This window comes from Trachemys scripta, chromosome 6 (assembly GCF_013100865.1).
Source record: "Trachemys scripta elegans isolate TJP31775 chromosome 6, CAS_Tse_1.0, whole genome shotgun sequence".
NCBI lineage: Eukaryota > Metazoa > Chordata > Testudines > Emydidae > Trachemys > Trachemys scripta.
The window spans coordinates 13201038-13219847 of record NC_048303.1 but is presented as its reverse complement, the minus strand read 5'-3'; the positions used below and the strand labels follow the sequence as shown (position 1 = coordinate 13219847).

The window sequence follows — 18810 nt, the reverse complement described above, 5'->3', positions numbered from 1 at the left end:
TCCCTGCAGGCATGCGCCCCATCTGACAACTGTGGGTGCTGCTCTGTTCTGGGAACAAAGAGAGCAAATCATTAAGGTGGAATACTGCTGTTTTCCCCTGCACTAAGAACACCAGGGATGCCACTTCCGTAGGATTCAGAGTAGCAGCCATGTTAGTCTGTATCCGCAAAAAGAAGAACAGGAGTACTTGTGGCACCTTAGAGACTAACAAATTTATTAGAGCATAAGCTTTCGTGGACTACAGCCCACTTAGAACGCAGAGAGAATCACAGAACCACAGGCAGGCAGAGCGGGCTGCTTGGGGAAGAGACTGCTGTGCTGAGCAGCAGAGCTGGGAGCTGACATGGGGTAGGGGGTCCCCTTTCCCCTGCCTGTTGTCTGACCCCTCTCCTCCCAAACACACCGCTCTCCTCTCCCTCCCTGCACACACTTCAGTTGAAAAGCGGCTGCCAATCTACTAAGACACCCCTGGAACAATGAGATTGAGAAATCTGCATCATGTGACGCTGTACCTGCCCCATGAGGCATTGCAAACCCTCCCCAAAGCACCCTGCGGCCAGTTGCACAGTGGGATAGCTACCACAGTGCACTGCTCTCTCTGTCGATGCAAGAGCTGCTAGTGTGGACATGTAACTGCAGTTTTAATTAAAGCATTCTAATTAAAGTGGTATAACTTTTGCCGACAAAACTTTGTAATATAGCCAAGGCCTTAGGAAAGACTGTTATATCCTTTATCTGCAGTATAAAGTTTGCTGACACTTACGCACAGATTTTAAAATTTGCTAAATTTTGTGTGTTCACTACCAGGCTAGAAAAAATTCCTTGGAAGCCAGTGAACTGTATAATTTCTGTTGGGATTTATACATTCTAGCAGGAGTAAAATCACAACTCATTACCATTGTTGTTTCAAGATCATAACCTTCAGTTCCTCAGATTATTGCAATATGCTACATGTGAGGCTACCTTTGGAACTTCACTTGTGGAAAATCTGTGTAGCATATTCTCCATGGTTTCCAGTGCTAAACACCAGTACTGGCTTCCAGTTCAATTCAAGGCATTGATTTTGCTCTATCATTTGGGAACTGTCTGCATGGGAGGAGATGGTACCACTTGCCCGCTGTAACATCTAGATAAGGAGAAAATCTGAAGTACTCCTGCTAACAATCTGGTATTGGGGCTTAAACTGGGGTGAGTCGAGGTTACTCTGGGGAATTCTGTGTGGCACTGTTACAAGAGAGTTGTCAGTTGGATGAAGATTGATTCTAAGCATGTACATTGAAAAGCCACCTTACTTGATCATTTCTATGCTACCTTTCCAAAAAGTAGCTATTTTCTTTGCATAATCAACCATACCTCCCGTTTTTAACATACAAATGTGCAAATTCACAACGCACTCACTTTGCAGTTCCTTTTCAAAGGGAAGGTCATCCTTTTGGCGATGCAGGGTTGTTACAGAACATTGTCAATAGCATTTTTTTTTTTTAATTTGGAGGAATGTAAATGAGGGTGTTTAGAATGGCTGAAGTCTCAAATTGTCCTGCTGCAGTAACTTGTCTAGACTATGCTTTTTTTCTTAAAGCAAGTGTAATAACTTCACTTCAGTGAGAGAGTCTAATCTAAACGCAGGCAAAGTTATAGCAGAGAGCACCCAAGCTATCCTCACTAAAGTATGGAAAACTTTGCAATGGAGATGGAGTAGAATGTATATTTCCTTGCCCCTGTTCCCAATGGCTAGCATTACCCTTATGTTCACTGATCTCAAACACTATAGTTTAAGCTAGACAAAGTCAGACTGGAAATAAGGCATACATTTAACAGTAAGTAATGTCTTGGATTTTACATTACTGAAGTCTTAAATTAAGATTGGATGTTATGCTAAAAAACTCTGGGAATTATTTTGGAGTAGTTTTATGGTGTAAGTTATACAGGAAGTCAGACTAGATGATCACAAACTTCATGCTGGCCTCGGAATTTATCAACCACATCCTGTTCTCAATGACTTCACTGGCAACAGCGTTTGATCTGTATGGTTTATAAGTTTGAATAAAATAGGCAGAGAGATTTCATGGCCAATTTACAGGGTGTTTTCCTTTCCCAGAATTACAAACTATGCAACTTATTTCTACAAGAGAAATGTTTATTTTTCTGCTTAAAGTTTATAAAAACTGTTACTCCAAAGCAAAGTTTAAACTTTTTTACATATGTACATTTGAGAAATAAATAGCGTTCCACATGGTACAAAAACCGTAATATACAAATAGAGCTTCAAGACCATTGTATAAATATATGGGCGACAAATCACAGATAGTTACCAGAGGCTTCAATTATTGAAGACTGTACATAACCAAGACAAACATCACACTATTCTCCAAATGTGTATAGTTAATTTTAACTTTGGTTGGAATGAGACACTAAGAAAGAAGCCAAACTAACACACTCTTGTTGGCCCTTTAAAGAGACCTAGCTGATGATGGTCTTCATAACTTAAAGCATCAGGCTCATAGCAGCTTTTGGTGTTTGTGTAGAAAGCATTGCACTTTAACACCAAAGCCAAGAGTGATCCCAAATATATTAAAATGCCCCCACCCCTGAAAAGACAGTCAGGTCACCTCTGGCCTAAGCAGAGAGTACCTGCAAGAATTGGGCCAGTAGATTCCTGCAGAGTGGATTAGATTAATTCCATTACAAAACCAAGCTTCTCTGGAATCATGGAATAAAAATAACTTTAAAATACTTTTTTTGCAGGGGGGAAGCATGGTTCTATGTTGTAGGTTAATTTAGTACCCAAACCCTGTCAAGTGCATGTGTGTGCACTTACTCACACAAAATCTTAAAATGTGCCTTGCTGCTGCAGTTGCATTCAAGTTCAGTTTGCAGAGGTGAATGCATCCTCAAAATACATATTATTGAATGTCAAGTTTGCCTGAAGCAGTACAGATATCTTCCAAGTATACAGTAAGTAGATGGCTGTTGCCCTTCTATATTCTTCAGGATACAATCTGCATGAAGCAAGTACTGGATAGTCCTTGTTGAAATAAAATACTGACATTTATCAGAACAAACATTTTGAAGGAAAGTAGCTGCCAATAACTTCAGTACATATTTGGATCTGCTTTCTCTATAGAACAGAGTGGGGTGGAGTATTGGACTTTTTTTTACAAGATTAGCCATGTGTACTACACTATCCAGCAGATCTACAGTAATGGTCTCTAGGAAAAGCAAAGGACAGATGGAGAGAAGATGGAAGTTAGAGGAGAGACTACCTTAGACTTTTTACCCTTTGCTGGTTTGGTCTACCCCTTCTTCCACATCATCTAGTGCAATTTTAGATTCTGTAGTCCCCCTAAGCTATACAGACATGGTCATGCGTTCTCAGTAGCTTTGATTTATCTGATCAGAATAGCTGAATACAATTTCCCCTTGACTTCTATGGCACATAGACTAGAACCAAGGCACAGATTTATCTCAACTTTGTTGATAGTTCCAATTTACTGGGACAATTGGGAATAGACTATGCAGAGCATACCACCGATCAGGAAAAGTAGGTTAATGCACATAAACCAGACTCCCCTAAGTAAGATGAGTTTAGTAATTTTAATAAGTTATTCTAGGACAGCAACTGAATGCATATGGATCACTCCTCACCAGAAATATTGCCTGCATCAGTTCAAGACAGAGTTTTCTGTCCTGAATAGTAAGTGGTACTAAGACAAACTGCATAAATGTCTCTCCACCTATGTAATTTTCTGCAATAGTCTTCTCATATGTTTTGGATAGTTAGGTCCTTTTGTGCAAGTCTTCAGAAAAACCTTCAGTGCAGATTCAAAGCTGATCTAAGGAAAGAAAGGGGAGAACTGGATGATAGGAAGAAATACCTGGTAAAATGCAAAGGTTGCTTTTTTTTATTTTTAAGTTCAAAATTGTAACATACGGGTTAGTAAGAAAGCAAACCATGGACCGGTGAGACAGGCTGAAGACTAGGTGCAGTTTAGTATTTTGTCCTATTTGGAACCTTTTCCTACAATAACTTTCAGAGAGCTGGAACCTTTTATGGGAACTCCAACTTGTACCAAGTGTAACATGCATTTAGACAAACTTGCAGATGGCTGCGACGCAAGGCAAAAAGGTAATTACTAACAGACAAACTATATGTTTAAGATCTTTGACTCTAGAGCCTGCACATTCAATTGTATTCAAGGATGGATTGATACATTGACCTACAAATCTATCTAACTCCAACTCACTGAGGGTATATCTACATTGCAATTAAACACCTGTGGCTAGCCCATATCAACTGACTCAGGCTAAGGAGCTGTTTAATTGTGGTGTCGACATTCAGACAAGGCTGGGACCTTCCCCCTTGCAGGGTCCCAGAGCCCAGGCTCCAGCCCAAACTTGAATGTCTACCTCACAGTTAAACAGCCCTTTAGCCCAAGCCCCATAAACCCAAGTCAGCTGACATGGGCCAGCCACAGGTGTTTAATTGCAATGTAGATATATCCTGAGGGCCAGACTCTTGCCCATCCATTAATATTCCATCTGCTTACTTGTCAAGTAAGCTACTACATCACATGAGGAAGGGTGGTAGGTTCCAGCCCCAAAGCAGTAATTCCAGGAGTGAACTTACACCATGAGGAAGAGCAGGGTTTGCCATGTAGGCATTACTGGGAAGTGCATTACTGCAGCCTGCCTTTGTACCTTCTGGGATAGCTCTGGGTATGTGTTTCAGCTAGCACATTCTCCAGTTCTTTTCCCATGAGAATTTTATATTGGACTTTGCACAATTTCATTTGTGAAATTCTTAATACACACAGTAGCAACACTAAGGGCAATTCACTATTTCTGTCAAATCTGGCACTAGATACCATCTGAGATTGCTCAAAGACAGAAATCTGCCATCTGAGGCAACTGTAAGCAAACTTTTTACACGGGGCTTTGTTACAGTGTTTGCAAAAGCTTTAATCAAAATGCAAAATGTTAGTGTTGGACAGACTCTTCTTTTACAGTTTGAACTAAGGCCAAGAGATGCTAGACCAAGTTCACCTCTAGTGTATCTAGAACAAATTTGAACCCTTTTTTTTTTTTTAAACATAGGATAGTTGGAGTCATCAAATCCTCACTACTTAACACTTGATGGATTTAAAGGCACACTGCAGTAGCAATCCTAATTGATCAGGAGGGTGCACTAGAGTTTAGAGTACCTCTTTTGTAGAAGGGGTTATATAGCCCTAAATGGGCCAGCTGAGTTCTCATTAACACACCTTTAGTAATTAGGAGTCCACTGAGTTTTATTAAGCTTTCTTGCTCAAGACTGTAAGAACATCTGTTTCAAACTTCTCCCCACTTACTGAAATTTTAGTGTCAATCTGGTTATACTTGTCCTCATTATACATAGCCTAATGCCTTAGACAATAGGATTTCAAAAGGTAAGCATTTAATTAAACCCTACCTTGTTCGGTTTTTTGTTGGCCATCCATCTCTACATTTCACAAACCAAAGATCTTTACCAGGAGATATGTTGGTCAGCTGAAGATCCTCTGCACAGAAAGTTAACCTGAAAGGAAAAGGTCAGAAGCCATGGAGACATTACACATACAAACTGATGCAAGTTATTTATACACTTTGGAAAGTAGTTTCTAAATGGAACACATAGCCATCATTCTTTTCTAGAGTCAGAGAAGGGGTCAGCTAGAGTTCTAGCACTGTTCACTACCAGGAAGGCAATTCTTGTTGGATTTGGGCCATTTCTATTTCAAGAACGCTGTTGCACCACTCCCTTCTAGAGTATTAGTTTTAACAGTGATCAGTCTGCTATTGAATGGCATTCAAAATAATTAGTTTCCTTCTCTAGTTTAGTGCTTTACAGGTAATGTAAGGGGCAGTAAGAAGCCAAGTCCTTGACATGGCATGTACATTCTTCTGAATTCATTAGCTTCACAGAAAGCCTGTTCTCTAACAAGCAGCATCAGGAAGTCACCACTGTAAGCCATGCTACAGGGTGCCATCTAACAGAGGCATTGCTTGAACCATCAAAGTTCCCTCACTAAGCAGCAATTAGTTACTTTTCTTGCGGTCTTTGACACATCTGAACACTCTTGATTCAGAAGTCTCAAGCTCACACCAAGTCACGAGTGTTCCCTAAAGAACTACTGCTCTACTCACTTCTGTTGAGTTTCCCCAGACTTCACACGTATACGTCTGATCTGCAGCTCCTTGGAAGATTTATCAGATCGGAACCAGTAACTTTTGAGCTCTCTCCACAGGTTGTACCAAGACTGAGATGATCCTTCCCAGGTGAGCTTGATCCTTAAGAGGTCACCAATGTCTTCTTCAGTATAGACCAGGAAGGGGCAGGTAGAATTCAGGCCAATTTGCTCAAGTCTGAAAAATAGGCAGAAACTCAGTATTCTTCCTCATTAATGAAGCAACTTATTGTACTTCTCAAACACTTGTGTTGGGAAAAGAAGAGTTTGAGAGAGTATCAAGCATTCTACACAGGAAGTTGAAGATCATGGTTCTAGTTTGTTACTGGTTTGATTAAAGAAAGTGACTCTGGCTATCTGGTTTAGTGTTATCCTTGTGGGGTGTCTCATATTTGGCTCCTCCATTTTTTCCATCCCTCCTAAGGCAACATGCAGTTACAATTTACTTACTCCTCCAGAAGGATGATGTGAAGGAACCATACACCCCTTTTGTAATCCTCCTGGATGAGGAATGCTTTTTGCCAAGAACAAACTATAGGGGGATGCTTTTAAACCAAATAAAAATCCTCCATCATGCAAGGCAGAGGGAAGGTCTTTGGTAAGATTGGTGGTGGGGAAAAGAAAAGTGGAAACAAGGCACATTACCCCTTACAGCCCAGGGTGTATCTACTGTCTCCTACATGGCTGTTCATCTCCCCAAGAATAACATCTGGCACTAATTAGGTTGCTGCTTTACCATCATTCAGCAGATCTTTGGATATTAGAGTCAACTGCAACAATAGCAATAATTCTCTCTCAATTCTACTTTTATTGTTAACTATTGCTTCTAGTCCCATGAGTCCTTCCCACTGTCCTCATCAAAATAGGGAGATGAGTCAATTGTACTCCACTTACATTTCCAGAGAGAGGGGTTGAGACTCGCCATTGGTACCATGAAGGGTAACTGAGAAGGTGGGTTCTGTTTCTCCTAAGCTTTTGTAGCTGAAGATGTGCATTTTCATCTGATAATGGTAAACTGAAGAGAGACAAGCACAGAGCCCAGTTTGTGAATAGAGGGCATCGTTTATTCCATGACAAGTCATGGTTTGCAAGATGGTGTCTGTTGGCAGAGACAAGATCACCCATACAAGTACCTATGAGCCTTAGCTCAGATTAGAAAGCTGATAATTACTCAGCCACAGATGGAACTCTAGGACCATTCTACTCTTCGAGTACTCCCTGAGCCTTGTGTTGCAGCAGAATCATAGCAATCTTTTACCATCCCCACACAGAGGAACACTGTTGAAAGAGTCCTCTTATAGAAGTAGTCGGGGAAACATTTGTTTTAGTGGGGAGGTGGAGCTTGAACGTTCTTCCTTAATACTAAACGTTGCTGTCTTACTACCCTGAAGCATATGTGTATTAGTGAAAGTTGCTTTTATTGTCACTATCTGCTACACATCTGTTCTATTTTGGGTTCTGCTAAGCCCTCCAAATTCTAAATCTGAATTCAAGCATTCTGAAACAGAGGCAGATAACCCACTCATCTCTCTGACAAAAATATTATGTCCTCTCTAAAGTTATGTACCCAGTAGCTTAAAAAAACGTTACCTCGGTAAGGCATATCCGCTCTGGTTTTCAAGTACATCTTGCTGTTCCTTTTGTTCCTCATTTTCTTGGCATTGTAGCCAATGCTATTGCAGCGGTTCTTTCGACAGCTCAGGCAGATTCCCTTCTTGAAACGACTGGAGTCGGTGCACTGAAAGGCGAAGCTCTGCTTATCTTGGTTCACAAGGGAGTCCACGAAGAGGTGTACAGCTCGTTCATGTTCACATCTAACAACATCCCCAATATCTAGCTCAATAGAGAAAGTTGTGGGGGGAAAGATAGACTTCAGCAATTTAGCATTCACCACCCCAACACCTACAATCTGCTGCACAAATTAGTGAGTTAGATTAATTGTAGTTCAACACAAAAGTTAAGTCTGACCAAAACCACTTTTCAGTGAAAAACAACGAGATGTTAATACACTACATTTAAAGCTGACAGACTTTTGTTCAAACACATTTAGCTGCGGAGATGGAAGGCAAGACTTCAGAGCCAGTATAATGTGGCCTGGAGTAAAAATTCATCTTTCAGTTCATGATGATTAACACCAGACTTACCAGATTTACTGATTTCAAGAGGAGAGGGCAGTCTAAAGACAGCTTAGATGGAGAACTACCTCTTGTTAGGTTGTAACTATTATTCCAATACACCTGCCTATGTAAGGTGGGTGTCTCTTCTCTTCCCCCCCATCAATTATTAAATAGGAAAAAATAAGAACTTACTCCCATATGCGATTGCTCCCAAAACATCACTTAATCCACAACCAGGCTGGAAATCTCCCCCGTTGGGATAGACGTCAATGTGACCCACAGGCATCTGGATCCCAATGCTGACACCCAGTGTTTCCTTCGTAAACGTATGAAGAACGTCCACAAAGTCTGCATCATCAGGGGAGAGACGTCTGTGAGGATCAGCTCCTTCAAACATAGGGCCAGCTGGATCCAAGCCTGTTAAGCAGAGCACACAATACAGCAGCAGCAAAAAATCTGCTAGGTACTTTCCTAGCAGAGTGTGACACAACCAGACCCTACCCCACAGAGTACAATCTAGAAAACCAAGTATCAAGTTTTCATTCAATCAATGTCACATGGAGTGAGAGTGTGCATTAGTATTTGGAATCTTCAAGTTATTAAGGGACATTTCTTCAAAACTGCTGCTGTTAGAAGCTGTGATGCAAAGAACAAAAGTCCAAAAAAAAAAAAAAAATTGTGAAGTCTCCATGGTGCTGGACACTCCAGCCACTAGGCACTTGTGAGTCTGTATTAGAGGGATCCAATGGTGTGGCACACCAGAGCAGGTACCACCACGAGGTGTCTGATCACCAGGAGAGAAAGCTGGTCATTTATGTTTAGCCATTATTCATGTCATGAAAGGAGGACGTTTGTGTTGATACAGTTCTGAAATGCGTCAGTCTTACTGCTTAAGTATTCAGGGCTAAATCTGAACTTCAATAGGAGTTGAGTGAGTGAGCAGTGGATTGAACAAGTGAAGGCCTTTACCCTATCCCTTCACATGGTGTAGAATGGATATAAAACTAGAGGATTAAAGTTAAGCTTAAATTTGGTTAAAGAAATGTGTTGTAAAGAAAGGCCCTAACTAGCAACTAAGAGAAAGGCCTTGAAAGTAACGAGTTATAAGTAGGGAGGGTGGCAGGTGCACAAAGTAACTAATGAAATAAGGGAAGTTTCTAAAAAGAAGGTCTCTGACTGATAGCGATGACTGCAGATGGTTTTAAATAAGACAGATTCTCTGTCTTAAAATGAGCCAACGTGGATCTTCCCACCCCATATACCAGTGTTATCTCAAAAATTAGGGCCTATGTGAGCCCAGGTGCAACAGAAAAAAAAAATGTTTGTCAGAAAGGAGGAGGAGAGGAATAGCCTTGGAGAAAGGTGGTTGTAAATCTTATCTGGACTGAGACTGGAAATGAGGGTAAACGGTCTCAAATTTGTTTTTAGCTGACGTCAATAATTGGCAATGACATCTCTTGTTAAAGGGTATAAAAAAGTAAACTCTTAAAGGGTTCATTGCGAATACCTGCCTGACCACATCGGAGCCAACCAATATGGATTTAAGGTTTAGCCTGGTGTAGTATCTTGATCAAATGCTTATCAATATTTCGTTACTGTTTGGATGTAATAACTTATTTAGGCATGTTTACAGCAATTGTATAAATACCATTTGGCCTTTGGATTTAATAAAGGAATTTATGGTTAAATTAGCATTGTAGTAATACCCTGCATAAATCGTAACTCCAACACAAGGTAACTTCTAGGGGTAGGTGTGTTAGTTGAGATTTTCATGTAGGGGCATAAGACATGTGACTTGGAGACAGGTTCATTAGTATGGGAGGGGCACAGGAGACAGTCTATGAAGCATGAATTTCTATAGGGGAGAGGAACCACTGCAGATGGTAAATTGGCCGAGGAGAGACTGGTGGGGAAGAAGAGAGAGAGGTAGTGAAGAAAATCTGAATGATTGACCTTTCCCAGTGTTCAAGGGATCCAAATTCCTATTAGTAATTCCATATTGATACCTCGGACAATAGGAAGTTTCTTTATGGTAATAAGGTCTAGACAAGAGTAGCTGGCTAAGACTAAGAACTAAAGATGGGTCAAAACCAGAATGTTTTGTCTGAACCATCCTGCACTTTAGCAATTTTTAACGTGAGGGACCTGGTTATAAATAGGGCCCTACCAAATTCACAGTCCATTTTAGTCAATTTCATGGTCAGCGGATTTAAAAAGTCGTTAATGTCATGAGTTCAGCTATTTAAATCTGAAATTTCAGTGTTGGAATTGTAAGGGTCCTGACCCAAAAAGGATTGGGGGGTGGGGTTCCGCACGGTTATTGGGGTGGGGGGGGTTGCAGTACTGCTATCCTTACTTCTGCGCCGCTGCCTGCAGAGCTGGGCCCTCGTTAGCAGCCGCCACTCTCTGGCCACCCAGCTCTGAAGGCAGCAGCGCAGAAGTAAGGGTGGCATGGTATGGTTTTGCCATCCTTACGTCTGTGCTGCAGCTGGCAGGGTGCTGCCTTCAGACCTGGGCGCCCAGCCAACAGCCGCCGCTCTCTGACCACCCAGCTTTGAAGGCAGCGCAGAAGTAAGGGTACTCTGTTTTGGGTCAGGACCCCCCAACTTGAGAAACACCAGTCCTCCCCTGTGAAATCTTCATAGTATACGGTAAATGCACACAAAAGACCAGATTTCACAGTCCAAGACATGTTTTTCATAGCCATGAATTTGGTAGGACCCTAGTTATAAGCCGCTACTACCCACTCCCCTATTTTGCCTTATCTAATAAAAATTAACCTAGTTGTCTCTTAATTGAGGACTACTGACAATTGGAGTTCACCAGGTGGAAATGTAAATTTCCACTGTTTATTAACTTTAAGTACTAGTTTATTCAAATGGTGGTATTACCTGCTTTCCCCTGTCATTTATATTGGCTTTGTTGCGAGTGTTTATGGGGAGATGCATATCTTATCCCTACTGTAGCAGGTAATTAAGCTATACACTTTATTGCGGGGAACGTCCTGTTCTCAATGCGTTCCTCCCCACCATGTTCTGTACAATCAGAACAATGTTCTGTTCACCACAATAATCTGTACAAGATCCAAATCATTCCACATGGAAAGATGAAAGTTTCTCTTTAGAGTACTGGCTTTCTGAACCAATGGCACTTTACTAGGAAGCAAGTTATGGAGGGACACGGTAGCTCTTCACAAAGGAAGGGCAGAGTTTAAAATCTGATGTTGGCCAAAAGGGAAGCAAATGGCTCTCTCGCTTAGGCTGGCTTGAAAGCCATGTCTACTCCGAGATTTAGAATTTTGATAGCAGGGATGTGTCTGAGGGCATTTGAGTGAATCAGAGTTTAGCTTGCACACCTAGGTGAGACCTGATGCTAGTCTGTGCCAGCAGTCTCACTTTCATGAGAAAGTGTCAGGATTAATAAAAATCCACCGAGGGTTTGGGTTTTTTTTGGCAATATGTGGGAGGTAGAATTGGAGCAATCGTCTTTGTTTAATATCCTTAAGATGCAAGAAAAACCATCAGTGAGGAGTGTCTGACTGGAGAATTACAAAAGAAAAGTTGGATACTTTAATTATGACTAACCCCAGAGTAAGACATCTCAACAAAGCAGTTAGGATTTTGAGGTTCTGACAATCCCATTAACATTGCAGGAGACGACGAAAGTATTGCATTGTAGTAGTTTTAGGACAGCCTTACCTGTAATTCTGCCTATTGTTCCGTGTGCATAGTTACCAGCATATCCAGCAGCATGGGCACCAAGACTGTACCCAATTAAGTGGACGTTCTCAAACAGGAGGTTCTGCTTTTCCTGCAAGTGTAGAAATAATTAAGTTTGTTCATATTTTCAAGACAGTTGATAACTCCGATCTAGCAGAGGGACTCAAACTGGAAAGTTCAGGTCTACACATCCCCAGTGTAAAAGTGGTTTTGGATCATACCTCCAACTGTTATGTTTTCTCAAGACACTGGCAAGATGATTCAGTAGTTTGGAGACTAGTCAGTCCCTTCTGGTTTCTAGCCTTCAGTCACAGTAAAGGTATGCTTTGAAAAAATTATCTGGAGTGATGAGTCTGGGCTTCAGTGCATTCAGAGTTTTGCTTTGTAGCCCTACAGGTTTAGTAACTTAGTAGCAGCATTAGCAGTTTGGTTTGTTTTTTCCAGAAATTGTACTGATTTTTGGATGCCTAACTTGACATCTTGAGCCTGATTTTTCAGAGGTCTGAGCACCCAAATTCCAACTGAAGTCAATTAGTTCTGCAGGTACTCAGCACCAAGGGCACTGGAACATTTGTAGAAGTGGGGAGGGCCCACCGGCACTGGAACGCGGGGGGCCAGAGGGCCATGCCCGTCACTTTTTAACATGGGCATAGTTTGGGGAGGGCAGGGGGCAGCATTGCACCCCCCAAACAGCAAGCCTCGGGCAGGCGTGGAGAGGCACTGGCAGGGGCTGTGCTTTGTGGTGGGGATCAGCTCAGTTTGGAGGGCAATACTGCCCCCCGCCCCCTAAACTACACCCATGTTAAAAAATGCCCCCCTCCCCCTGTTCCAGCACTGTTGCTCAGCACCTCTGAACACATGCCCAATCTGGACATCCACAAATGGAGGCACTCAAATCACTGGTCACCGCTTGAACACTTGGGCCTTAGTTTTCATCAAGTGAAGGGTCTAAACTTTAAATTCAGTAAGCACTGTGTATCTGCTCTTGTCTGTAGCATTAGATAAGGTCATCCCATTGACCGGAACTCCAATCCTAATGCAAGCAGATGTATCTTCACTAAAGCAGGAACAGAATCGCTTAAGAGTTCCTCATGCTTACACAAGGTTTGAATTTGGCACATCTTGGTGCTTGACCGTGCCGCTGAACTGAGGACAAGAATTACACCACCATCTTTCACATTCTGGAAGTGCTAGAACGTTCTGTTCCCGTGTGCAAACTGAATGATATGGTACACTACAACACAGGGGCCATTATTACAAGTTTTACCTGTAACCAGTTGAGCACCCTTGCAACGGCCTTTCCAACCACCTTTGTGTTGTTCACAGCATCAGTATAGAGCTGATGGGCAAGTCCAAGCCAGTCTACCACCACCACATTAGCATCCTTCTCTCGCTCCTGAAGAGCGGCCACCAGGCTTTCCAGCCAGGTTTCAAACATGCCACTCATCTACAAGAGAGAATATATTAGTTCTTCCTGCTCATAGAAAGCTGGACACACACATGCCATTAGGTTAGCCTTATACGCTTTAAAATTTACATGGTCAACTTTTTACAGTTCCAGCTTTCGTTAGGCACCAGTGCTTGTATCCCGCACTTTGCTACTACCTCTATAAAAGGAAGTCTGCTTTTGAACAATGTCTCCACGCTTTCATTTAGAAAGTTTGATTTCTTTGGTCAGCTTCATGTGGCACAAATGTAAAATGAGAATAAAAGACACGGGCAGGTCAGTATGATTTTGCAGAGTTCTTATAAGTGCTAGCAACATTGCATCACTACCTCAAATTATGCCTTCAAGCATAAGGAGTAGGAGGTTGCACAGTACAGAACACAAAAAGTACAGTATCCTGTATATTCTACACCAGAGACGACTTGTGCCTCCGCATACTGGTGGGGGAAGGGCACAATCTAAAGGGGAGGACACATGACTGCCCCACATCTCCTCTGCCCAGTGACACCACCTTCCCCCCAGCCTGGGTCATGGAGCTCTCCCCGCCCCACGTTATTTGTGGGGGGAGGAAGGGCCTCTGTCCTTCTCTCCCTGCACCTCCTCACCCCACCCCCCGCACGTTTGGCTGCTCTCCCTGGCACAGAGCCTGGCTGGGAAGCAGCGATGGCTCACTCCCTGCCCGGGCTTGGCTGCCGGGGACAAGGGCCAAGCAAGCCAGAGCCCCTTTCCGCCCTGGCATGTTTCCGGCTCGCTCAGCTCTTGTCCCCGGCAGCCGAGCCTGGGCAAGGAGTGAGCCGCCACTGCCTCCAAGCCAGGCTCTCTCATGCAGAAGCAGCTCCCTTCCGCTTGCCACCTGGCTGCCGGGGAGAGCGTCTGAACATGTTGGGGGGAGCCCCTCTCCCTCCCCATCCTCAGAAGGCCAATCTGGGGGGGCACTTGCAGTGGCAGATTACAGCACAGGCCCAGGGTGCCCTGGCCAATTTGGAGGCCACGCAGGAGCGCTGGCACTTTCTTCCCCCCACAGCTCCTCTGCTTCCCCCTCCCCTCCCGAGGCCAGGCCAGGCCAGAAGAGGAGCCTATGGTAGAGAGTATATTCCTCCCTCTTCTGCTACTCCCCCCAGCTTGGAGCTGCCTGAGCCCCTCCCGCCATACAGAGATATCCCGAGCCGCTCATCCAAGGCCCCCTTGTCCCACTCGGCGGCTGGCCTGATCCTGCTGGTCACCCCCATTCTCGTAGCCCCTTTTTGGGGAAAAACTGGGCATTTGTCCCCTTTGGTCTTGCCAACTGGTGATCAGTTGGCAAGAGCAAAGGGGGAGGGACAAATGCCCAATTTTGCCAAAAAAGTTGGGACACCCAGGACCAAAACAAGACATATAGTCACCCTGGGCCAGGGGTCCCCAAACTTTTCCGGTCGTCCCCCTCCTCCCCGTCCATGGTCCATGCCCCTCTCCCCCGCCCCGAAGCTGAGGCCAGGAGCTGCGGTCAGGAGCTGGGAGTGAGGCCGCGGTCAGCAGCATGGCCAGAGGTCTGGCTGGGGCGCAGCCAGAAGCGGAGCCGCAGCTGGGAACGGAGCCATAGCTGGGGTTGGGGTGGGGCCAGAGTGGAGCTGGGGGCAGAGCAGGGCTGGGTGGCGCTCCCACCCCTCCCCTTTGGGGGCTGAGCCAAGCCCCACTGCGCCTCCCCCAGCCTCACTGTACCCCCCCGAATGTTCCTCTGTGACTGTCTAAGGGGACACACCCCACAGTTTGGGGGCCACCACCCTAGGCTGTGATAAGAGCTGCCCAGGGAGCCTGGGCTGCTGTGGGGAACCCAGAGCCCTCCATCTTCCCTGGGCAGGGGGCTGAGGTGCCTGGGAGCCCCCGGCCTGTGTCCCTGCCACCCATGGGAAGGTGAAAGGTCAAGGGCTCCCCATAATAGCCTGGGCTCCCTGGGCAGCTCTTACCCCGGCCCCAGCTTCCAGCCAGGCCGGGGGCGGGGCCTTGCGGGAAGGGAGTGAGCAGGGGACAGGACCCGTGGCAGGAAGGGGGAGGAAATGTGGAGGGGCCCAAATGTTCTTTGTGCCCAGGACCCCAATAAATCTTAATCTGCCTCTGACCCCCCACACACCCCTTCTAGGGGTCACCTCTGTTCTAGACACAGACACATGCATGGAAACTCAAGCATACCAAATAATATTGTTAGAGCCATTTGTGGTGCCCAGTTAAAGAGCACAAAGAAAACTAAGTAGTGCCTAGAGCTACACAGAATTCCCCATACTCACTGTCCATCCATGAATAATAAAGAAGGTTTTAGCTGTCAAATTGAATTTGCAGTCCTCTAAACATTTGTCTTGGCCTATGGAGAGAAAGCAGCCTTCGCCCCCTGGAACTGTGGAGGAGCGAAGATTAAACTTCACTTGTAGTTTTTGAGCCTGTGCAAGTTCTTTTTCTTTCTTCAGCAGCTCAGCAATAGTGTCATCTGGAGACAGATCAGCAGGGTGCATGGTTACTACTTTTTTGGTCTGATTCAACAAAGTAAGTGCAAAGTAGGGTTTGATTTTTTAAACACAGAGACGTAGGAGTATTTTAAGAGTTTGTTGGCTGCCCTTTTGGTATCAAATGAAGGCCGGGAGATGGGAAATCAGATTCTCCACTTCTTCAATTTGAAGAAGGGGAGGTGATTTTCTGGCTTACACAATACAGTACTTCTAAAGATACCTCTAAAAGATACCAGCTGGCATGTAGTTTCAGAGACAGCTGCATAGGGAGGATACCTCAACTTCCTTAAATGCCCTTGTCTACATCCTCTGCAAGTGATTCAAAGTCAGACACTACATCCCCCTATTTATCCTGCATCCCGGCTTCATGCCATGTTCTTCTAAAGTTTTGGAAAACAGGTTTCTCGGTAATATCCAAAGTTTTCTGAGGCCTGGGGCTTCTTTAATGGAAGATTGGGACTTCAGCCACTTTGCTGTAATTGAACTTCACCCAGGGTCTCCTACACAGTATGGCAAACTATCCTGATTACAGATTGGTGAGCTGCCCAGTCACTTCAGTCTGCTAGCCACAGTAGTTTGGTTTGGAATTCACAGACATTACAGGGGGGAGGGGAGGTGTCCAGAAGGATGCCATGGGGGGATACTGTGCTGTCCGTTTAATTAGTGTAAGTCAGTTATGCAGAGTAGATAATGTTGATTGGCTTTCAAGAGCATGGCCAAAATTTATTGACCTTCCAAAATCTAATTATCCATGGAAAATGCTACAGCCCTTATTAGCACAAAATCCCCACTGACTTTGATAGTAGTTCTGAGAAAGGGTTAGTTACAGAATTTGCCTTTCACCTTCCCATCTGAACTTGAAGTGGAGGCAGGGGGTGATTAACAGCTGGGTTTTTGTGGAGCAGCAAGTGCTATATTTGACACTGAATCAGTTTAATTTCATTTCAAAATTGGTGTCTAGTCTTACTGTAAGTGCAACTTTTATAAACGGAAAGGAAATCCAGCCCTCATGCCACTCCTGTGACTTCAGTGGAAGTACACCTGCTTTAGATCTCTATGCCTTTACTAGCATCTTACAGCTAACACGTAGGATCAAGCACACGTTAACATGAGATTAGGTGTGTCTTGATCACCTCAACATGCCATTTTCCTTGTCTCTGTCATGTTACAGAAAACAGCAGGACTCCGCAGCTCATGAGAACACGTGAGCAAAACTAGCTATGCAAATGTGTGTATGTGAGAATATCTAACAGGTTTCCTGCATCCAGGCTTCCAAAGAAAGAAGTGACAGTTAGTTAGGGGTGCTAGAGAATTATTGCTTATGCCTTAAAGCTTGTAGAGTGAATAAAATATTTCTAATGTTTAGGGGGAACTTTCATACATTCCTAGAGCATTAGCTCGTCTACCCGTTCAGCTGAGAAAGGCTACTTCTATTTCCTACCCCATGCCTACACTGTATGATGCATGTACCAGCTTTCTACACACTAGTCTTGTCAAATACTTCAAAAGAAATCACACAGCAAGTTTTCTCTTAAGATGTTTGCTATTACAGTAATAGAGCAACCTCTCCCAGCAGTTATCCCCTTAAATCTGAAACTTTAGTGCCTCGTATGTATCTATTAATCAAGACTGTTGTCTCAGGTGGAGAAATCCACCTGAACTAAACCATTATGTTAAACTAAATTTATATGAACTTTATTTTTACAATACCAGCATATTTAATAACCATACAAAAAAATATGAAAGTAGGTACTGTAACAACCAAAGGAGCATAGACAAGAATAAGTTAAAATCAATATGGAGTTATAAGTGGGGCACATAAATGACTGGAATCTGACTGGTTTCAGAGTAGCAGCCGTGTTACTCTGTAACCGCAAAAAGAACAGGAGTACTTGTGGCACCTTAGAGACTAACAAATATGCATATACTAACTATATGCATCGGAAGAAGTGGGCTGTAGCCCACGAAAGCTTATGCTCTAATAAATCTGTTAGTCTCTAAAGTGCCACAAGTACTCCTGTTCTTTTTGTGGACTCTGACTGTAGTTTTATGCCTAATCCATGCGTTAAGTCAATGAAACAACTGTTGCACCGATCCTTACACTAAATTCTGGTGTAAATTACCTTTCAGCAGTTCTTCCTTTGCAACCGGTGCGGAGTCCCTCGCGGCAATGCAATATACGATTCCAATGCACAGCAGGAAAGCAGAGCTTCTCATTGCTTAAACAAGTCAGGATCTCTTCTTTTTGTGTGTGTGTGTGGGGGGGGGTGTCTTTTCTCTTTCACTGCTGCTGGCCGTATTCCAATCAGAGCTGGGGTGACAGAGGCACAGCGCTTCTTAGCATCCCTCCCCTAGAAGAAGGAGAGAGAACGTAGCAAGTTAAAAAGGAGAGAGAGGAGAGAGAAAGAAAAGGAGAAAACGAGAAGAGCAACTGCAAGGCGCCTAGCGCTGCCGGTGAAGCGTTGCTCCTGCCAAGAGGAGGGCTGGGGGGTAGTTGTTAAAGTCGGGAATTGGGAGTCACCTGATCCATGGCCAGATGGGCTTGACTAATTTATTCATGACTGCGGGATCCGATTGGTCAGACCCTCCCCAGACGCGAGGCGGCAGCGCTCCAAATCTTCTGAATGAAGCCGGCCGCCCCCGGCGAGCGGCGGAACGAGTCAGGAGAGCGACTGGGGAGCCGCATGGCATTGGCGGCGGCTGACAGACTTGCAGCCACGCGGGGCCCGAGCTGCCCCGTGGTGTCCTGGGCCCGGGGGTGGCAGCGGGATCTTTCCTTTGCTCATAGGCTGGGGCGCATCACAGTTGTCCCCCCCTTCTCCTGTGTAACAGGACGCCTCCAGGGAC

General features: G+C 44.3%; 1 protein-coding gene across 1 annotated transcript; it reads right to left on the bottom strand.

The window, feature by feature from the left end:
- Positions 1-3407: 3407 nt before the first annotated feature.
- LIPG (lipase G, endothelial type) lies at positions 3408-18583 on the bottom strand. The gene is made up of 11 exons (XM_034774479.1): positions 18485-18583; positions 18087-18314; positions 15748-15944; positions 13307-13486; positions 12019-12130; positions 8513-8737; positions 7794-8036; positions 7098-7218; positions 6163-6381; positions 5450-5554; positions 3408-3833 (listed from the first exon to the last, which is right to left on the bottom strand). The coding sequence occupies exons 2-11, from the start codon at positions 18178-18180 to the stop codon at positions 3812-3814; spliced, it is 1518 nt and encodes a 505-aa protein (XP_034630370.1). The 5' UTR covers positions 18181-18314; positions 18485-18583; the 3' UTR covers positions 3408-3811.
- Positions 18584-18810: the final 227 nt, after the last annotated feature.